The 16746-nt window shown below is 42.3% G+C and overlaps 1 protein-coding gene and 1 long non-coding RNA gene across 5 annotated transcripts in view; both read right to left on the bottom strand.

Moving 5' to 3' along the window:
• Window positions 1–1418: 1418 nt before the first annotated feature.
• On the bottom strand, window positions 1419–11797 carry LOC135099442 (uncharacterized). Of its 2 annotated transcripts, XR_010267972.1 has the most exons (4): window positions 11682–11797; window positions 11397–11546; window positions 2247–2445; window positions 1419–2145 (listed from the first exon to the last, which is right to left on the bottom strand). It is a non-coding gene; the product is annotated as an uncharacterized LOC135099442 (long non-coding RNA). The 2 variants fall into 2 exon arrangements; XR_010267971.1 differs by lacking the exon at window positions 11682–11797 and having other exon boundaries at window positions 11397–11588.
• Window positions 11798–12463: 666 nt separating this feature from the next.
• LOC135099439 (uncharacterized) overlaps window positions 12464–16746 on the bottom strand; it is a 27681-nt gene continuing 23398 nt past the window's right edge. The window contains exons 1-5 of one of the 3 annotated variants that reach the window (XR_010267967.1): window positions 15643–15915; window positions 15203–15341; window positions 14038–14221; window positions 13518–13638; window positions 12464–13161 (exon numbers count right to left, since the gene is read on the bottom strand). Coding sequence is in view for 2 of the 3 variants with exons in the window: in XM_064001813.1 (XP_063857883.1) it covers window positions 13156–13161; window positions 14038–14221; window positions 15203–15341; window positions 15643–15824 (511 nt within the window). In the remaining variant the exon portion in view is untranslated. Of the gene's footprint in view, window positions 13162–13517; window positions 13639–14037; window positions 14222–15202; window positions 15342–15642; window positions 15916–16746 lie in introns of those variants that run through there. The other 2 variants (XM_064001813.1, XM_064001814.1) reach the window with 2 other exon arrangements.

Genomic DNA, 16746 nt, shown 5'->3' with positions numbered 1-16746 from the left:
TGTTTGGCTGACTGACTGACTGAGTTTTTGGCTGGCTGGCTGACTGACTCACTGACCGCTTGGCTGGCTGACTGACTGACTTTTTGGCTGGCTGACTGACTGACTGACCGACCATTTGGCTGGCTGACTGACTGACTGACTTTTTGGCTGGCTGACTGACTGACTGACTTTTTGCTGCTGGCTGACTGACTGACTGACTGACTGACTGACTGACTGACTGACTGACTGTTTGTTTGGCTGACTGACTGACTGACTGACTGACTTTTTGGCTGGCTGACGGACTCAATGACCGTTTGGCTGGCTGGCTGGCTGACTGACTGACTGACTGACTGACTGACTGACTGACTGTTTGGCTGACTGACTAACTGACTGACTGACTTACTGACTGTTTGGCTGGCTGACTGACTGACTGACTGACTGACTGACCAACTGACTTTGGCTGGCTGGCTGACTGACTGACTGACTGACTGACCTGACTGACTGACTGACTGACTGACTGTTTGCCTGGCTGACTGACTGACTGACTGTTTGGCTGGCTGACTGACTGACTGACTTTTTGGTTGGCTGGCTGACTGACTGACTGACTTTTTGGCTGGCTGGCTGGCTGGCTGACTGACTGACTGACTGACTGACTGACTGACTGACTGACTGACCAACCGACCTTGACTGACTGACTGACTGACCAACCAACTGACTTTGGCTGGCTGGCTGACTGACTGACTGACTGACTGACTGACTGACTGACTGACTGACTGTTTGCCTGGCTGACTGACTGACTGACTGTTTGGCTGGCTGACTGACTGACTGACTGACTGTTTGGCTGGCTGACTGACTGACTGACTGACTTTTTGGCTGGCTGACTGACTGACTGACTGACTTTTTGGCTGACTGACTGACTGACTGACTGACTTTGGCTGGCTGGCTGACTGACTGACTGACTTTGGCTGGCTGGCTGGCTGACTGACTGACTGACTGACTGACTGACTGACCAACCGACTTTGACTGACTGACTGACTGAATGGCTGGCTGGCTGGCTGACTGACTGACTGATTGACTTTGGCTAGCTGGGTGGCTGGCTGGCTGGCTGTCACCACCACCTACCCTAACCTAACAAAACTAAATTAACCTAACCCCTCAAAAAAATGGACCTTTCTTTCTTTTTTTTTTTTATTAGACTTTTGTTGCCCTTGGTTGGTGTCCCTTGTACATTAAAAACAAACAAACCTAACCAAACCGTGTGTGTGTGTGTGTGTGTGTGTGTGTGTGTGTGTGTGTGTGTGTGTGTGTACACAGGTGACCACATGTGTATGGGAAGCTGCATTTCTTGGTGTGGCATGAACAGCCTCATCTCATTGGCTGTGTTGTCTGAGTCCTTGCTGTGTTGTATGTGCTGTGCTTGTCCCTCTCGTTTCCATGCCTTCTCTCTCTCTCTCTCTCTCTCTCTCTCTCTCTCTCTCTCTCTCTCTCTCTCTCTCTCTCTCTCTCTCTCTCTCTCTCTCTCTCCTCACCTCACCACAGACAGCCCACAGCCCCACAGTATGTACCCCACAGTATGTTTATGAACCCCACAGTGACTCCCCACAGCCCCTCATCAATAAGTGTCCCCCTTACACACACACAGCATTACATATACAAACGCTGCATCTTGTACAGTGCCTAGAATAAAGAATGGACACACAAAATGGACAGGCTTCGTTTTGTTCCGTCCTGCATGAATGTGGCGAGGCTCAACATGTGCAGGTGAACAGTGAAGAGTGTATTAGATGCACGACTCAAAGATATGGAAGCTTACACACGAAGTACAGGACACAGCTTGATGATGAGTACGGTGAGTCAAGTATTAGGAGTCAAAATGCTCCACTTTGAACTGACCTACAACAAGGAGTAAGCTTGTAAAGGAGAAGACATTTGCCAACACAATAAACACACAGGGAAAAATTAATCTAAATAAAAGATTAAACAATTATATATATGCCAACACTAAATAAAGAATAAATGAAGACTAAGCATAGCAAATTAATCTGACTGCTAATAAACAAACCAACACAGTATATTTAAACACTATCATGGAAGATACTGAAGCTGTGTGCTGTCTTCCTGCAGCACTGGTCAGCTCCTGTGCCACCAGCTTCACAGCACCACCCTCTGTCAAAAAATAAATCAATTAATAAATGTTGCAAACTATCTGATGTCAAATAATATTGTGGGCTTGTACAGAGATGTGTCAACAACAACAACACCACCACCTTAACATGGTGAAGCAACAAGAGGCCACAGGTCACAGGCAGGGTGGCCAGGCCAAGACTTTACCCCCCAAGGCCCCGCCACACAGACTGCTGCCTCCACTGGAATCTTCCACGCACACTTTGCTGTGGCCTCCCAACACATCACTGTCGGCAGCATAGGGCTTGCTGCCACACTCGCTTCACAACTCCAGCCAGCTCACTGCAGGGCAAAGACACGACGGCAATTCAAGTCTTCTCATTAACTAAGTGACACAAAGCATTTCAAATATTTTCACATTTTCACTGGGATCTGACACAAACCTACCATTTAAAAAGAAATAGAATTTGGCTGTTAGATAGAGTGGTAAATGACTGCAATAATTCCAGACTGATTGCAAGTGGTGAGTCAGTAGAGTACTTAAAAGATTAGACACATTTATGGACAGGGCTGATAGGTGGATGTAGGTAGGTATGCCACATGCAGGCCTTGTGTTTCCTTAGGCAGTAACACGTAAAGAATTTTATATCACGTGAGAAACTATAAGGAAACACGAGGCCTACATGTGGCATACCTACCTACATCCACCAATTAGCCCTATCCATAAATGTGTCCAATCTTTTAAGTACTCTACTGACTCACCACTTGCAACCATTCTGGAATTATTCCAGTCATCTACCACTCTATCTAAAAGCCAAATTCTACAGGAAAATCCCTCTCATCCAGCATTCGAGTATCCGGCAGCTTCAAGTATCTGGCACATTTTTCCCCGAGCCTTAAAATCAATAAAAAATCAATGTGTACTCATAAAATCGATTAAATTATGATTAATTATGAGGAAGGCACAACCCCCGAGTTCCAAAAACAGTTTAATGTTAAGGATGCGATATTCATGGCTTCACTTGCTTGGCTAGACGTTAAAAGGCAAACATTGATGCGATGTTGGTGCAAATTGTACCCTTTGATGATGTGTGATGATGAGGATGAGGAGTTTGAAGGGTTTGTAGGTGGCATGAAAAATTCGGTGGTGAGCGAGCTGTGGGAAATGGGGGGAAAAGTGACAGATGAAGCGTTACAGGAATGGGTGGACGTGGACGAAAATCAGGCCGTAACATTCACTCTCACAGACGAGGAACTTATCAACGCTGTAGTAGATCATTTAGAGAAGATTAGTGATGATAGTGATGATGATAATGAGCCTAAAGTAACTTTAGAACAGGCTGCGAAACACATAGCTGGCTTTGTCAGGTTTGCTGAGCAGTGCACATACATGTCAACCCGAGATGTTATGACCCTTCACTGCATTGAGAATGAGTTTTTGCTGCAAAGAAGAAGGAGCTGCAAACAAGGAGATATTAGAAACTATTTTAAAGTAGCTTGTAAGGGAAAAGAATTGGGGCAAACAAGTACAGAATCTGATGATGTTGATGACCCGGAGGGTGTTGAAGGAGAGGTGTGGGGAGCGAAAAAGTGTCACAAACACTCGTACATTTTCATATCTTCATTGTATGCTATACATGTTGGCTAATATTGAGTAAAGCAAATAAGTGTATACGTACTTTATTTTTGTAACCCATCAACTTATTTATAAGAGGAAAGTATTAAAGAGAATGTTAGTACAGTAGTATTGTGTGTTGGTGAGTGTGAGGTGGCAGCACGGGTGGCAACGCACGGCACGGCGATCAGCTGATCTTTGTTATAATAATATGCGTGAGTGTAGGGTGGTGACTGTGGACATAATTTCACTTTTATTCAAGTATCCGGCATGTCAGCAGTCCTGTTGATAACGGATAAGAGGGATTTTACTGTATTTTTTTTTTTTAACTGAATTTTATGAAGCTTGAGGCAATGACAAGTTCTATTCTATTTAGCCTTCAGGATTTTGTTTGTATCACCCTTGTTACATCCATCATGCTTTCTGTTATGACTTCTCCTCAAAAGAGGAGAAAGTCATAACAGAAATTTAGTTTGTCAGAACAAACTAAATTTGAGTAAAATAAAACATATAGAAGATTCTACATTTGAGTATATCTGTATTAGTGACCACTGTACCTAACTGGAACTCCCAAACTATGTAGTATTAGTTAATCAATTTATAATTTTAACAGCATTACTTGGATCCACAATTAAGAGGCACAGACAAGATATAGCCTCAAGTGGTGCTTTTTGACTTTCTTCTTTCTTTCTTGGAGAACAATTGCCACATTTACTTACTGATGTATATTTGTAAGTGATGGTTTTCATGTGACTAATCTACATTTATGGTGGAGAGAGAGAGAGAGAGAGAGAGAGAGAGAGAGAGAGAGAGAGAGAGAGAGAGAGAGAGAGAGAGAGAGAGAGAGAGAGAGAGAGAGAGAGAGAGAGAGAGAGAGAGAGAGAGAGAGAGAGAGAGAGAGCCTTACCACCAAATATTTTGCCTCCTTTCTCAGAAATCTTCCACACAACCACCTTGCATATCAGGTGAAATTAATGTAATTTTTGGTATAGTTTTTAATTCCACATACCACATACCAGGCTGAACTGTGAGCTCCTGGGCTTGCTTACCACCCACATTATGTCTTTATAGTCTTATGAGGTGATGCAAGAGAGAAAGCAGAACACACACACACACACACACACACACACACACACACACACACACACACACACACAGATAACACTGCCTGACTGAGACACACACACCCTTGTATCTCTCACCTACTTCTTTACATAAAATACTGCAAGAGAGAGAATAATAACTGCACTAATGATTTATACCAAAACACACACACACACACACACAACAAATAAATTAATTAATTAATAAATATAGAGGGAATTTATTGCACAGCTGGCAAGGAGGTGAAGTCTGTTGTCATACTGTGTTGCAACCAATTGGAAGAAAAGTATAAAATATCATAGATTACACTTTTTTTTTTTTGCAGATATTTTTTGATTGACAGAATAATTTCCTAAAACTTGCTTCCATTTAGAATTTTGTTTTATTTGGGGAAAGATCAGGTAGGGAGGTGTGTTTTTAACCTGTGCTGGAGACGATGAGGTTAAAGGGTGTTACTCAATGTTTATGAGGCTAAATGATGGATTTAAGGCTCTTTTTAAGGATTTAAGAGGCTTAACAAAGGGTCTGGTGGCTTTTAAAGGATGTTTTAAAGGGTTTGCTAGTTGAAATTAAGCAGGATAGAAGAGTGTAAGATAAGGGACCCTTTTGACTCTTCTATGTTCCTAAACCACAGCAAAACTCTCTTAAAACACCTTGAAACACTGCCTTGCTAACTTAAAACCTAAGCAATTCAAAAACACAAGAAAACAAACTAAACACTTAAAAAAACATCTTTATAAATTCCATTAAACTTTCCTATATGTTTAACAACCTAAAAATACCAAAATGAACCCCAAAACTCAAAATAAAACAAAGACCCTTGCAAACACTAAAACACCAATAAATATCCCAAAACACACCTAAACACACTCACTGAATGACCTCAAGCACATCCACACACCCCAAAACACATTGAACACACTCTGCCCTATTCAAAACACCCCCAAACAGTTACCCATTAATAAAACACACAAATACACACTGAAACACATCCAAACACACTCAAAACACCATTGTATCCTCACAATCACTTAAAACACTGTCAAAAACACATACAAGATCAGAGAGAGAGAGAGAGAGAGAGAGAGAGAGAGAGAGAGAGAGAGAGAGAGAGAGAGAGAGAGAGAGAGAGAGAGAGAGAGAGAGAGAGAGAGAGAGAGAGAGAGAGAGAGAGAGAGAGAGAGAGAGAGAGAGAGAGAGAGAGAGAGAGAGAGAGAGAGAGAGAGAGAGAGAGAGAGAGAGAGAGAGAGAGAGTCATGAAAAATTTCCTGCTTGGCCCTAGAAGTAAGGTCATAAGATGCCATAGAAATACTGGTAATGTTAAAATAAAAGGAAAAATTAACAAAAATAAAATGAAGCCCAAAATTACAAGAAAAAAAAAAAAAAAAGGAAATTAAAACTACAAATTAACCCCTAAAGGACAGGTGGCATCTACGATTGCCCTACATTTTGTGGGCTTAATTTCAAATTTTTGCACAACTTTTTGAGCCTGTGAACATCCTTTCCTCACCACAGTGTCTCCCTCTGAGCCTCAGTGTGCTGCGAACCACTGTGATGGCTACAGGGGAAAATAATCACCCCTCTTCCTCTGATTCCTCAGACATCCACATCAGGGAAAATTTGCTCCAAAACAACCTCTTAGTGAAAATACTACTGGCAGAGAGTTACAAGTTACTTCCCCAAGTGTAGAAAGTGGTTTTACCAGAGAAAATAAAACAGTAATAGACTGTGTTTCACTCATATACATCTTCCCACCTGTCACAATTACATTTTTTCTTGTGTGTTATAAGTGATGGACAACAATACTATTTTCTTTAGTGTTTTTACAAAATTATAGATTTAGACATTCACGCGAGTGAGTGACCGAGAGATACTGGTGAGGGAAGCAGATAAAGTAGGCATGGGCACCCCTCCTCCCCCCTGCAAGCTAGGGCCCCAGCCAGGCCACCACATGGCATGCAACCATCTGAATGAACACAGGCTGAGGCTGAGAAAACACTGAAAGTTACTTCACTTCACCACAGACACACCACATCAACTAGAGAGTTCCAGTTTGCGGGAGATTGAAGAGGAAGGATTGATAAGTGTGATGCTATTACGTTTTAAACAATCGGTCAAGGCAGAGTTGAGAAATTGTTCATGGAATATGAACTATTTTTGAAGTGTCTCATATATATATATATATATATATATATATATATATATATATATATATATATATATATATATATATATATATACACACACACACACACACACACACACACACACACACACACACACACACACACACACACACACACACACACACAAATAGAAGAAATACATTGTTTTGAAGGTTACAAGAAAGCTGAGACCTTTAAAAAGTAATATTAGGAATTTAGGATGACAGTAAGATGACAAAAAAACATTACTGTTACATGGAAACACACACACACACACACACACACACACACACACACACACACACACACACACACACACACACACACACACACACACACACACTTCCCCAGCTCTCCCATGCCCACACAGGTCTGTGCATGCCTTGGACACAGAGAAGGGCACCATCAATGTGTACACCATCTCTACCATCCTGAGAATGACAGGTGGCAGGGTGAGATAAGGAGATAGAGAGAGATAGACATGTATACATACTTTCATTCATTCATTCATTTCATTTTCATTCACTCCTCCTCCTCCTCCTCCTCCTCCTCCTCCTCCTCCTCCTCCTCCTCCTCCTCCTTGTGCAGGCTCTGGTGCACTCTAGTTTGAGGAGTTCTTTGGCCGCCAAGTTCCTTATTGAAGGCGATGAGGAGTCGCTGGAGGAGGTGAAGGAAATTTTCTGTATCTATGACAAGCAAGGTAAGGATTCGCCGTTCATCTTTGACCCGTGTTTGGAAACCCTTCACTCTCTCACCACTGTTTTCCAAGGCTACAGAGGTGATCAGCTGGGTTGTCATGACTTTCTGCTGCTGCATCATTTCACACCCACACACACCACCCCTCACCCCTCACCCATATTTAAACCTTAGAAAACAACTGTAAATTGAGGGAGTTAGTGGAAACAGAAGAGAGAGGGAGGAAGAGAGGAAGAGGAAGAGAAGATACTGTTACTCCTTGCATAATGGAGACTAAGAGAAGGAGAGGGAGGAGATAGGTGGAGGAAAAAAAAAGAGGAATGGGGGAGGGGTGTACCAGGCACCTCACATCATGTAACAATAGTGAAAATAAAAGGGAGGAGGTAGAGGGCGGTGCACCTCACACAAGTCCAGAGAAGCAAGGGGACGCCATCACACAATCCGTCACCACCACTACAGCACAGCAAAGGGTGGTGAGTGTATTACTATAACAACAATGAAAGTTGAGAGGTTAGTGTCAATATTCATCCTGTGCTAACACCACCACTAGTCTGTCATCACAAAATCCCCATCACTCACCACAAACACACCACCATTCACCACAAACACACCACCATTCACCACAAACACACCACCATTCACCACAAACACACCACCATTCACCACAAACACACCATCACTCATCACAAACACACCACAATTCACCACAATCACTCAGGGCTGGAAAAACACACATTTAAAAAAAACCAAACTTTTTTTTTTTTAATTATTTTGGGAGGTTTATTGATTTTTGTTTATTCTTCATATTTTTATGTAAATCACTTTAAATAAGGAATTAAAAAGTAATCTAAAACAAAACAAAAGGTATGAAGTATTTTTTTTTATGTAGGAGGGGGACTGGCCAACAGCAAAAAAATAAATAAATAAAAATAAATAAATAAATAAATAAATAAATAAATAAATAAATAAATAATAAAATGAAATAAAATGAATATATAAATAAATAAATAAATAAGTAGGTAAATAGATAAATAAAATAAAATAAAAAAAATATATAAAAAATATAAAAAATTTCCAGCAAGAAGGAAAGGTAGATGTTGACAGACAGAGCTGAAAGAGTTTGACTAGGCAAGGTGCAAGCACGGAGGCACAGTTTCGGAGAACAATAGGAGGGGCCCCATCAGGTCCATAAGACTTCTGAGGGTTTAGGCCAGTGAGGGCATAAAAAACATCATTGCGAAGAATTTTAATAGGTGGCATGAAGTAGTCAGAGGGTGGAGGAGAGGGAGGAACAAGCCCAGAATCGTCCAAGGTAGGGTTTTTAGCAAAGGTTTGAGCGAAGAGTTCAGCTTTAGAAATGGATGTGATAGCAGTGGTGCCATCTGGCTGAAATAGAGGAGGGAAAGAAGAAGCAAAATTATTGGAGATATTTTTGGCTAGACGCCAGAAGTCACGAGGGGAGTTAGATCTTGAAAGGTTTTGACATTTTCTGTTAATGAAGGAGTTTTTGGCTAGTTGGAGAACAAACTTGGCATGGTTCTGGGCAGAAATATAAAGTGCATGAGATTCTGGTGATGGAAGGCTTAAGTAACTTTTGTGGGCCACCTTTCTATCATGTATAGCACGAGAACAAGCTGTGTTAAACCAAGGTTTAGAAGGTTTAGGTCGAGAAAAAGAGTGAGGCAACCGGCCAACTTGTGTGAAGAAATGCTTGTCAATGTGACTGACTGACTAACTAACTGGCTGACTGACTGGCTGACTGAATGGCGGAATGACTGACTGACTGACTGATTGGCTGACTGACTGACTGACTGACTGACTCGCTGGATCGATGACTGACTGACTAACTGACTGGCTGACTGACTGGCTGACTGAATGGCGGAATGACTGACTGACTGACTGACTGACTGACTGACTGGCTGGATCGGTGACTGACTGACTAACTGACTGGCTGACTGACTGGCTGACTGAATGGCGGAATGACTGACTGACTGACTGACTGACTGGCTGACTGACTGACTGACTGACTGACTGACTGGCTGGATGGGTGACTGACTGACTGACTGGCTGGATCGGTGACTGACTGACTAACTGACTGGCTGACTGACTGGCTGACTGAATGGCAGAATGACTGATTGACTGACTGACTGACTGGCGGAATGACTGACTGACTGACTGACTGACTGACTGACTGACTGACTGACTGACTGGCTGGATGGGTGACTGACTGACTGACTGGCTGACTGACTGATTAATTGGCCGACTGACTGGCTGACTGACTGACTGATTGGCTGAGTGGACTGACTGACTGACTGACTGTTTAACTGACTGACTGGCTGATTGGCTGACTGACTGAATGACAGGCTGGCTGACTGTCTGATTGGCTGGCTGGCTGGCTGACTGACTGACTGACTGGCAGAGTGATTGACTGACTGACTGGCTGGCTGACTGACTGACTGACTGGCTTACTGGCTGACTGACTGACTGGCTGGTTGGCTGGCAGACTGACTGACTGGCTTACTGGCTGACTGACTAACTGACTGACTGACTGACTGACTGACTGACTGACTGGCTGGTTGGCTGGCAGACTGACTGACTAACTGACTGTCTGGTTGGCTGGCTGAATGACTGACTGACTGACTGACTGGCTGGATGGCTGGCTGGCTAACTGGCTGGCTGGCTGACTGACTGACTGACTGACTGACTGACTGACTGACTGACTGATGGCTGACTGTCTGGATGGCTGAATGAATGACTGACTGACTGGATGGCTGGCTGGCTGGCTGGCTGAATGAATGACTGACTGACTGACTGGCTTACTGGCTGGCTGACTGACTGACTGGCTGACTAAATGACTGATTGGCTGGCTAGCTGGCTGGCTGGCTGGCTGGATGGATGGCTGGCTGACTGACTGACCGACTGACCGACTGGCTGACTGACTGACTGACTGGCTGGTTGGGGGGCTGACTGACTGATTAACTGACTGTCTGGCTGGCTGGCTGAATGACTGACTGGCTGGCTAAATGGCTATCTGGCTGGCTGGCTGGCTGACTGACTGAATGAATGACTGACTCTCTCTCTCTCTCTCTCTCTCTCTCTCTCACTTTAAAACTACACTAATACTACTTAAATATACTTACAAATATTCAGTATATATTGTTAAGTGTGAAATTTGTAGTATTTAAGTGAATCAATAGTAGTAGTAGCAGCAGCAGCAGCAGCAGCAGCAATGGCAGGTGATAGTGGTGGTGGTGGTGGTGGTGACAGTAATAGTAATAGTAGTAGTTTGAATAATAACCTCAGTGGAGGACCCAGCGGCCATGTTGCCTTAATTATTACTTCGTAACACCAAAACCAGGCAATGGCGGATATATCTGACCAGAGGATATGGAAGCTAGACAAGTGACTCTAGCTTGTGACATGTTAGGCTTACAATAAGTGAGAGACGAAGCAAATAATGACTGAAAACACTGACGCCCTGTGCCTGTACCTCAGCTGACAGCTTGTTTACATATTGACGACTCTTCAATATTCGCCTAAATTTCCAGACTCAGACGTAAATAAAACCTAAAGATAAATAAATAACCCCAAAAAATACCTAAATAACGAACAAAAACCTTAATAAACTGCTACAAGACACTACAGGTAGGAGGAAGGTGATGCTGGGAAGGCAGTAAGGCTGACTAAGGGTAGGCTGGCACCGCAGGGCTCACCTTACGTACTCATGGCTCTCTGGTGCTGCGTGGCGGTGCTTGGTACAGGGAGAAGCTGCCGGGAATACGGAAACACTTATCACCAGAGTGCGTGGGGCAAGACTGACCAGCGCCGGCCAAAACACTCACCTTGCCAAGCGCCACCTGTCTCTGCTCCACCAACACACACACAAAAGTTAACATATTATAAAATAATAATTCAAATTATATAAATATCCTCACTTCCTCACTGCCGATTCCCCACTGAACACCTCCTAAGTGATTATGATTCCAAATTTCACTCACTGCTGCACCGTGTCACCGCAGCAAACATGCAAACCCGTGCAGGATAGGCTTGACTAAAATGCTTCTACTCTCTCTCTCTCTCTCTCTCTCTCTCTCTCTCCTAACGATTGTTTCCCAAAGCCACAAAGATGATTAAAAGGGTTTTCAATAGCGTTTCTCTTATTAATAATATAGAAATGTTCGTAATCTGTCAGTAGAACCGTAAAAACATAATTAAAAACCTGTCACTTCGACTAGGGCCTTTTAAAATGCGTGTTTCTCTTGTTAGTAATGTAGAAATGTTATTAATCTGTCACCAGAACAGTAAAGACACGCTTGAAAACCTATGTAATTACTGAGAGAGAGAGAGAGAGAGAGAGAGAGAGAGAGAGAGAGAGAGAGAGAGAGAGAGAGAGAGAGAGAGAGACCCTGCACACACCCAAACGCATAAGAAAAAAAAAAACCACACACTCAAATGCCCTCAAAAGACCCAGCACATACTCAAAACATCCCCACACACTCTCAAATACACTCAAAAGACCCTGCACACACCCAAACGCACCTATAGCACCCCCACGCACACTCAAATACACTCAAAAGACCCCACACACACACACAAACGCACCCAAACACCCCCCCCCACACACACACACACACTCAAATACATTAAATACATTCAAAATTCTCATAATGGAAAGTGTTGAAATAATTAATGGGATTTTCTCTCTCTCTCTCTCTCTCTCTCTCTCTCTCTCTCTCTCTCTCTCTCTCTCTCTCTCTCTCGGTGGGATTAAAAGCAGTAATAATCTTAATGTTTATTGTCACCCCTGGCATGAACAAGTAACAGAAAACGGGAATAAAGATGAAATAAGTTTCCATTATAAAAAAAAAAGATAAATAAATAAATAAATAAATAAATAAAAACGGACGGAAAATAAAAGTAAATAAATAAATAAATGATCCTTGCAAGTACTTAGACACACTTAAATCGAAGAAATGAAAAATAATTGAAAAATATATATAAAAGTAAATATTCCCATTATGAAAATGAACGAAAAAAATAAAGAAAATAAATAAATGGTCTTAAAAAAATAAAGATAAATAAATGAACTGAATATAAAATCAAAAGAAATTGATAAAAAAAAAATGTAAACAAATATAGGTAAAATTCAACATTCCATAAAAAAAAACGAAACGAAAAATAGAGAAAAGAAAATAACCGTTAAAATAATAAATAAATAAATAAATTGAATATATAACGAAAGAAAATTAAAATATATCCTCTCTCTCTCTCTCTCTCTCTCTCTCTCTCTCTACAAGGTGAGCGTATCTCTCTCTAAGGTGTTGACAAGGGCGGCGAGGCAGGGCCCAGTCACGCCTGCCCTCTGTAAGCCCTGTATTGCATAGTCACGTGCCGCGCCTCCTCTTCCTCCGTTAACTTCCAGCCCAATCTTAGCGAAGCCTGCTAAACTCCCGCCCACTTCCAGCCCCGCCGCTACTTCTGTTGGGATAATAGCGGTTGTAGTGGTGGTGGTAGTGGTAGGTAGTGGTGGTGGTAGTGGTGGTGATAGGGAGAGGAGGAGGAGGACGAATAGGAGGGAGGAGGAGGAGGGCCGTACTAGTAATAGTAGTAGTAGTAGTAGTAGTAGTAGTAGTAGTAGAAATAACGAGAAAATTATAAGAATGATAATAATAGCAATGATAATAACGATAATAATAATAATAATAATAATAATAATAATAATAATAATAATAATAAAAACAACAACAACAACAACAACAACAACAATTACTACTACTACAACTACTACTACTACTACTACTACTACTACTACTACTACTACTACTACTACTTACGTGCCGGTGAGAGGCCAATGGGGGTAGCGAGGGAATGGGGGGAGACGGGGGATGCCAGGACCCCCTCCATAACCCCCGCCAGCCTCCTCAAGACTACGCCCTCCCGCCCCCCCACCACCGCCTGAGAGAGAGAGAGAGAGAGAGAGAGAGAGAGAGAGAGAGAGAGAGAGAGAGAGAGAGAGAGAGAGAGAGAGAGAGAGAGAGAGAGAGAGAGAGAGAGAGAGAGAGAGAGAGTGTTAATATTTGGTATTATTCTACTACTACTACTACTACTACTCTTCCTCCTAATCTTCCTCTTCTTCCTCCTCCTCCTCCTCCTCCTCCTCTTCCTACTAAAGCAAACCTCCTCCTCTTCCTCTTCCTACTCCTCCCCCACTCGTCTTCCTCTTCCTTATCCTCATTCTTCTCTTCCTCCTCCTTCTCTTGCTTCTCATCATCATCATCATCATCATCTTGCACCACCACCACCACCACCACCACCATCACCACCACCACCATCACTACCACCACCACCACTAACCTTTGCCAGTAGTTGTATGTGCGCGGCAGCCTGGGCTTCCCCGTGGGCAGGCAGTAGCAGGGGAGGGCGTGGTAGTAACCTCTTTGATAACTTCCCCAACACCCCGTTCACCTCCTCCATGCCAAACACAGCACCCACCAGTATTACAACGCCCCCCGCGTGTACTCGGCTAAAGGCGCGGACCCTGTGGTGGTAGTAGTGATGGTGGTAATGGTGGTGGTGGTGGTGGTGGTGGTGGTGGTGGTGGGTCTGGTGTTTGTGTGCGTGTGTGTTTTGTAGTGGTAGTTGTAGTAGTAGTGATAGTAGTAGTAGTAGTAGTTGTAGTAGTAGTAGTAGTAGTAGTAGTAGTAGTAGTAGTAGTAGTAGTAGTTGTTGTAGTAGTAGTTGTTGTAATAGTAATAATAATAATAATAATAATAATAATAATAATAATAATAATAATAATAATAATAATAATAATAATAATAACAGCAGAGAGAGAGAGAGAGAGAGAGAGAGAGAGAGAGAGAGAGAGAGAGAGAGAGAGAGAGAGAGATTGTTGTTGTTGTTTGATAAATTCATTGCGCACAAGGCAGGCGTCAGACTATACATACGATCAAAAACAGAAGTTTACAGAAGAACAATAGGAGTAGAACAATAAGAACAACAATAACAAGAACAAGAACAAGAACAAGAACAAGAACAATAACCAAAAACAAGAGTAGTTAAAACAGTAACAACAGAAAATAAATAAATAAAAAATAATAATAATAAAATAATAATAATAATAATAATAATAATAATAATAATAATAATAATAATAATAATAATAATAATATGGAAAATCAATAAAGAAAGAAAATGATATAAATAAATCAATATAATAAACAAGGAAATGAAACAAGGAAATAGATAAAGAAATAAAGAAAACAAGAAATCAATAAACATAATAGAATAAAAAAAAGAATTAATAAAAATAAACAACAAAATAAAAGATTAGTACAACTGTGAAAAACTAGCAATGCTAAAGGCAAAGGCTGGCTGAACAGAGAGAGAGAGAGAGAGAGAGAGAGAGAGAGAGAGAGAGAGAGAGAGAGAGAGAGACGAACAACTACCACCAACACCACCACCACCACCCCCCCACAACAACAACAACAACAACAACAACAACAACAACAGCACTAACCTGTCCACCAGCTGGTCAAAGGTCTCTTCTTTGCTGGAGGAGGAGGAGGAGGAGGAGGAGGAGGGAGGGAGGGGTACGATCAGGGCTGCCACACCACAAGTGGGCAGGATGGCGCTGTTCTGGAGGGTCGCCTGGCTCACTGGGAGGGGTGGAGGGGGTAATATTAAGCTTTTCTCTCTCTCTATCGCAAGAAATAAGCTTTTTCCTGATCCTGGTATTAAATTTAAGCTTCCTCTCTTCTGGTAGCTTAAAATACTTAAAACAACTTAATATACGCTAGGCTAACTTTAAAACTCTCAATTTAAGCCTTTTTTCGGCATTACTACTGTATTTTAAGCTTTCTCCCTCCTTTCACAAAAACTAAAAATCTCAAAATAACATTACAACAACCTACAAACACTTACAACTGCCTTGAAACACTAAAAAAAACGGATTGTCACCTCGTATCTTGAAGCCTCGGTCCAAATATTCAGTGAAGGATGGTCTGACCAGAGAAGCGCTCAGTATTAGAGGAATTTTCTGCATTTCCTTCACCTCCAGGCCACCCTCCTTCACTGCCCCTCCTTCAGGCATCCCCAAGGCTCCTTCACCCCCCTCCGTGTGGTATCCTAAGCTGTCCATCCTGTAATATTGGCAGAAATGTTAGGCTTTGTAGGATGTCCCGTCTTGTCTCGCGCTCTCTCCTTCCTAGGGATTGAAAAAGTGCGGGAAATTTGAATGTTTATGAGTGCATTGGTGTGTGTGTGTGTGTGTGTGTGTGTGTGTGTGTGTGTGTGTGTTATTGCTAGTTCTTTCTCTCTCTCTCTCTCTCTCTCTCTCTCTCTCTCTCTCTCTCTCTCTCTCTCTCTCTCTCTCTCTCTCTCTCTCTCTCTCTCTCTCTCTCTCATTAGTTACACTTTATAAAACACTTTATAAACAGTGAAATGTCCTGCACTTTTTGAGTCCCTAGGAAGAAGAGAGCGCAAAAACTCACCCAAACACATCCAAAACACACTCAAAACATCCAAAACACACCAAAATACCCAAAACACTCATCCAGAACACATCCAAAACACTCAAAACATTCAAAACGCACTCAAAACACTCTCAACAACCCAAAATACCCACAAAATTCACCCAAACACATCCAAAACACATTCAAAACATCCATAAAAACACACTCAAAACACTCTCAACACCCCAAAACACCCACAAAACTCATCCAAACACACCTAAAACATGCTTAAATCATCCAAAATACCCACATCACCACAGAATACGTCCCAAACACACCCAAACTCACCCAAAACACTTAAAACACCCAAAATTAACTCGACACTCACAACACCTCAATATACCCTCAAACATCACCACATTTTCCCCAATATTACAGGATGGAGGGCTTAGGACACCACACGGAGGGTGGTGAAGGAGCCTCGGGGAAGGTTGAAGGAGGAGCAGTGAAGGAGGGAGGGCTGAAGGTGAAGGATATGCAGAAAATTCCTTTAAAATTGAACGCTTCTCTACTCAGACCATCCTACACGGAATATTTACATGGAGGTTTG

The sequence above is a fragment of the Scylla paramamosain genome, unplaced genomic scaffold, assembly GCF_035594125.1.
Source record: "Scylla paramamosain isolate STU-SP2022 unplaced genomic scaffold, ASM3559412v1 Contig129, whole genome shotgun sequence".
Lineage (NCBI taxonomy): Eukaryota > Metazoa > Arthropoda > Malacostraca > Decapoda > Portunidae > Scylla > Scylla paramamosain.
The sequence above is the reverse complement of the archived record's forward strand: the minus strand, read 5'-3'. Positions and strand labels throughout refer to the sequence as shown.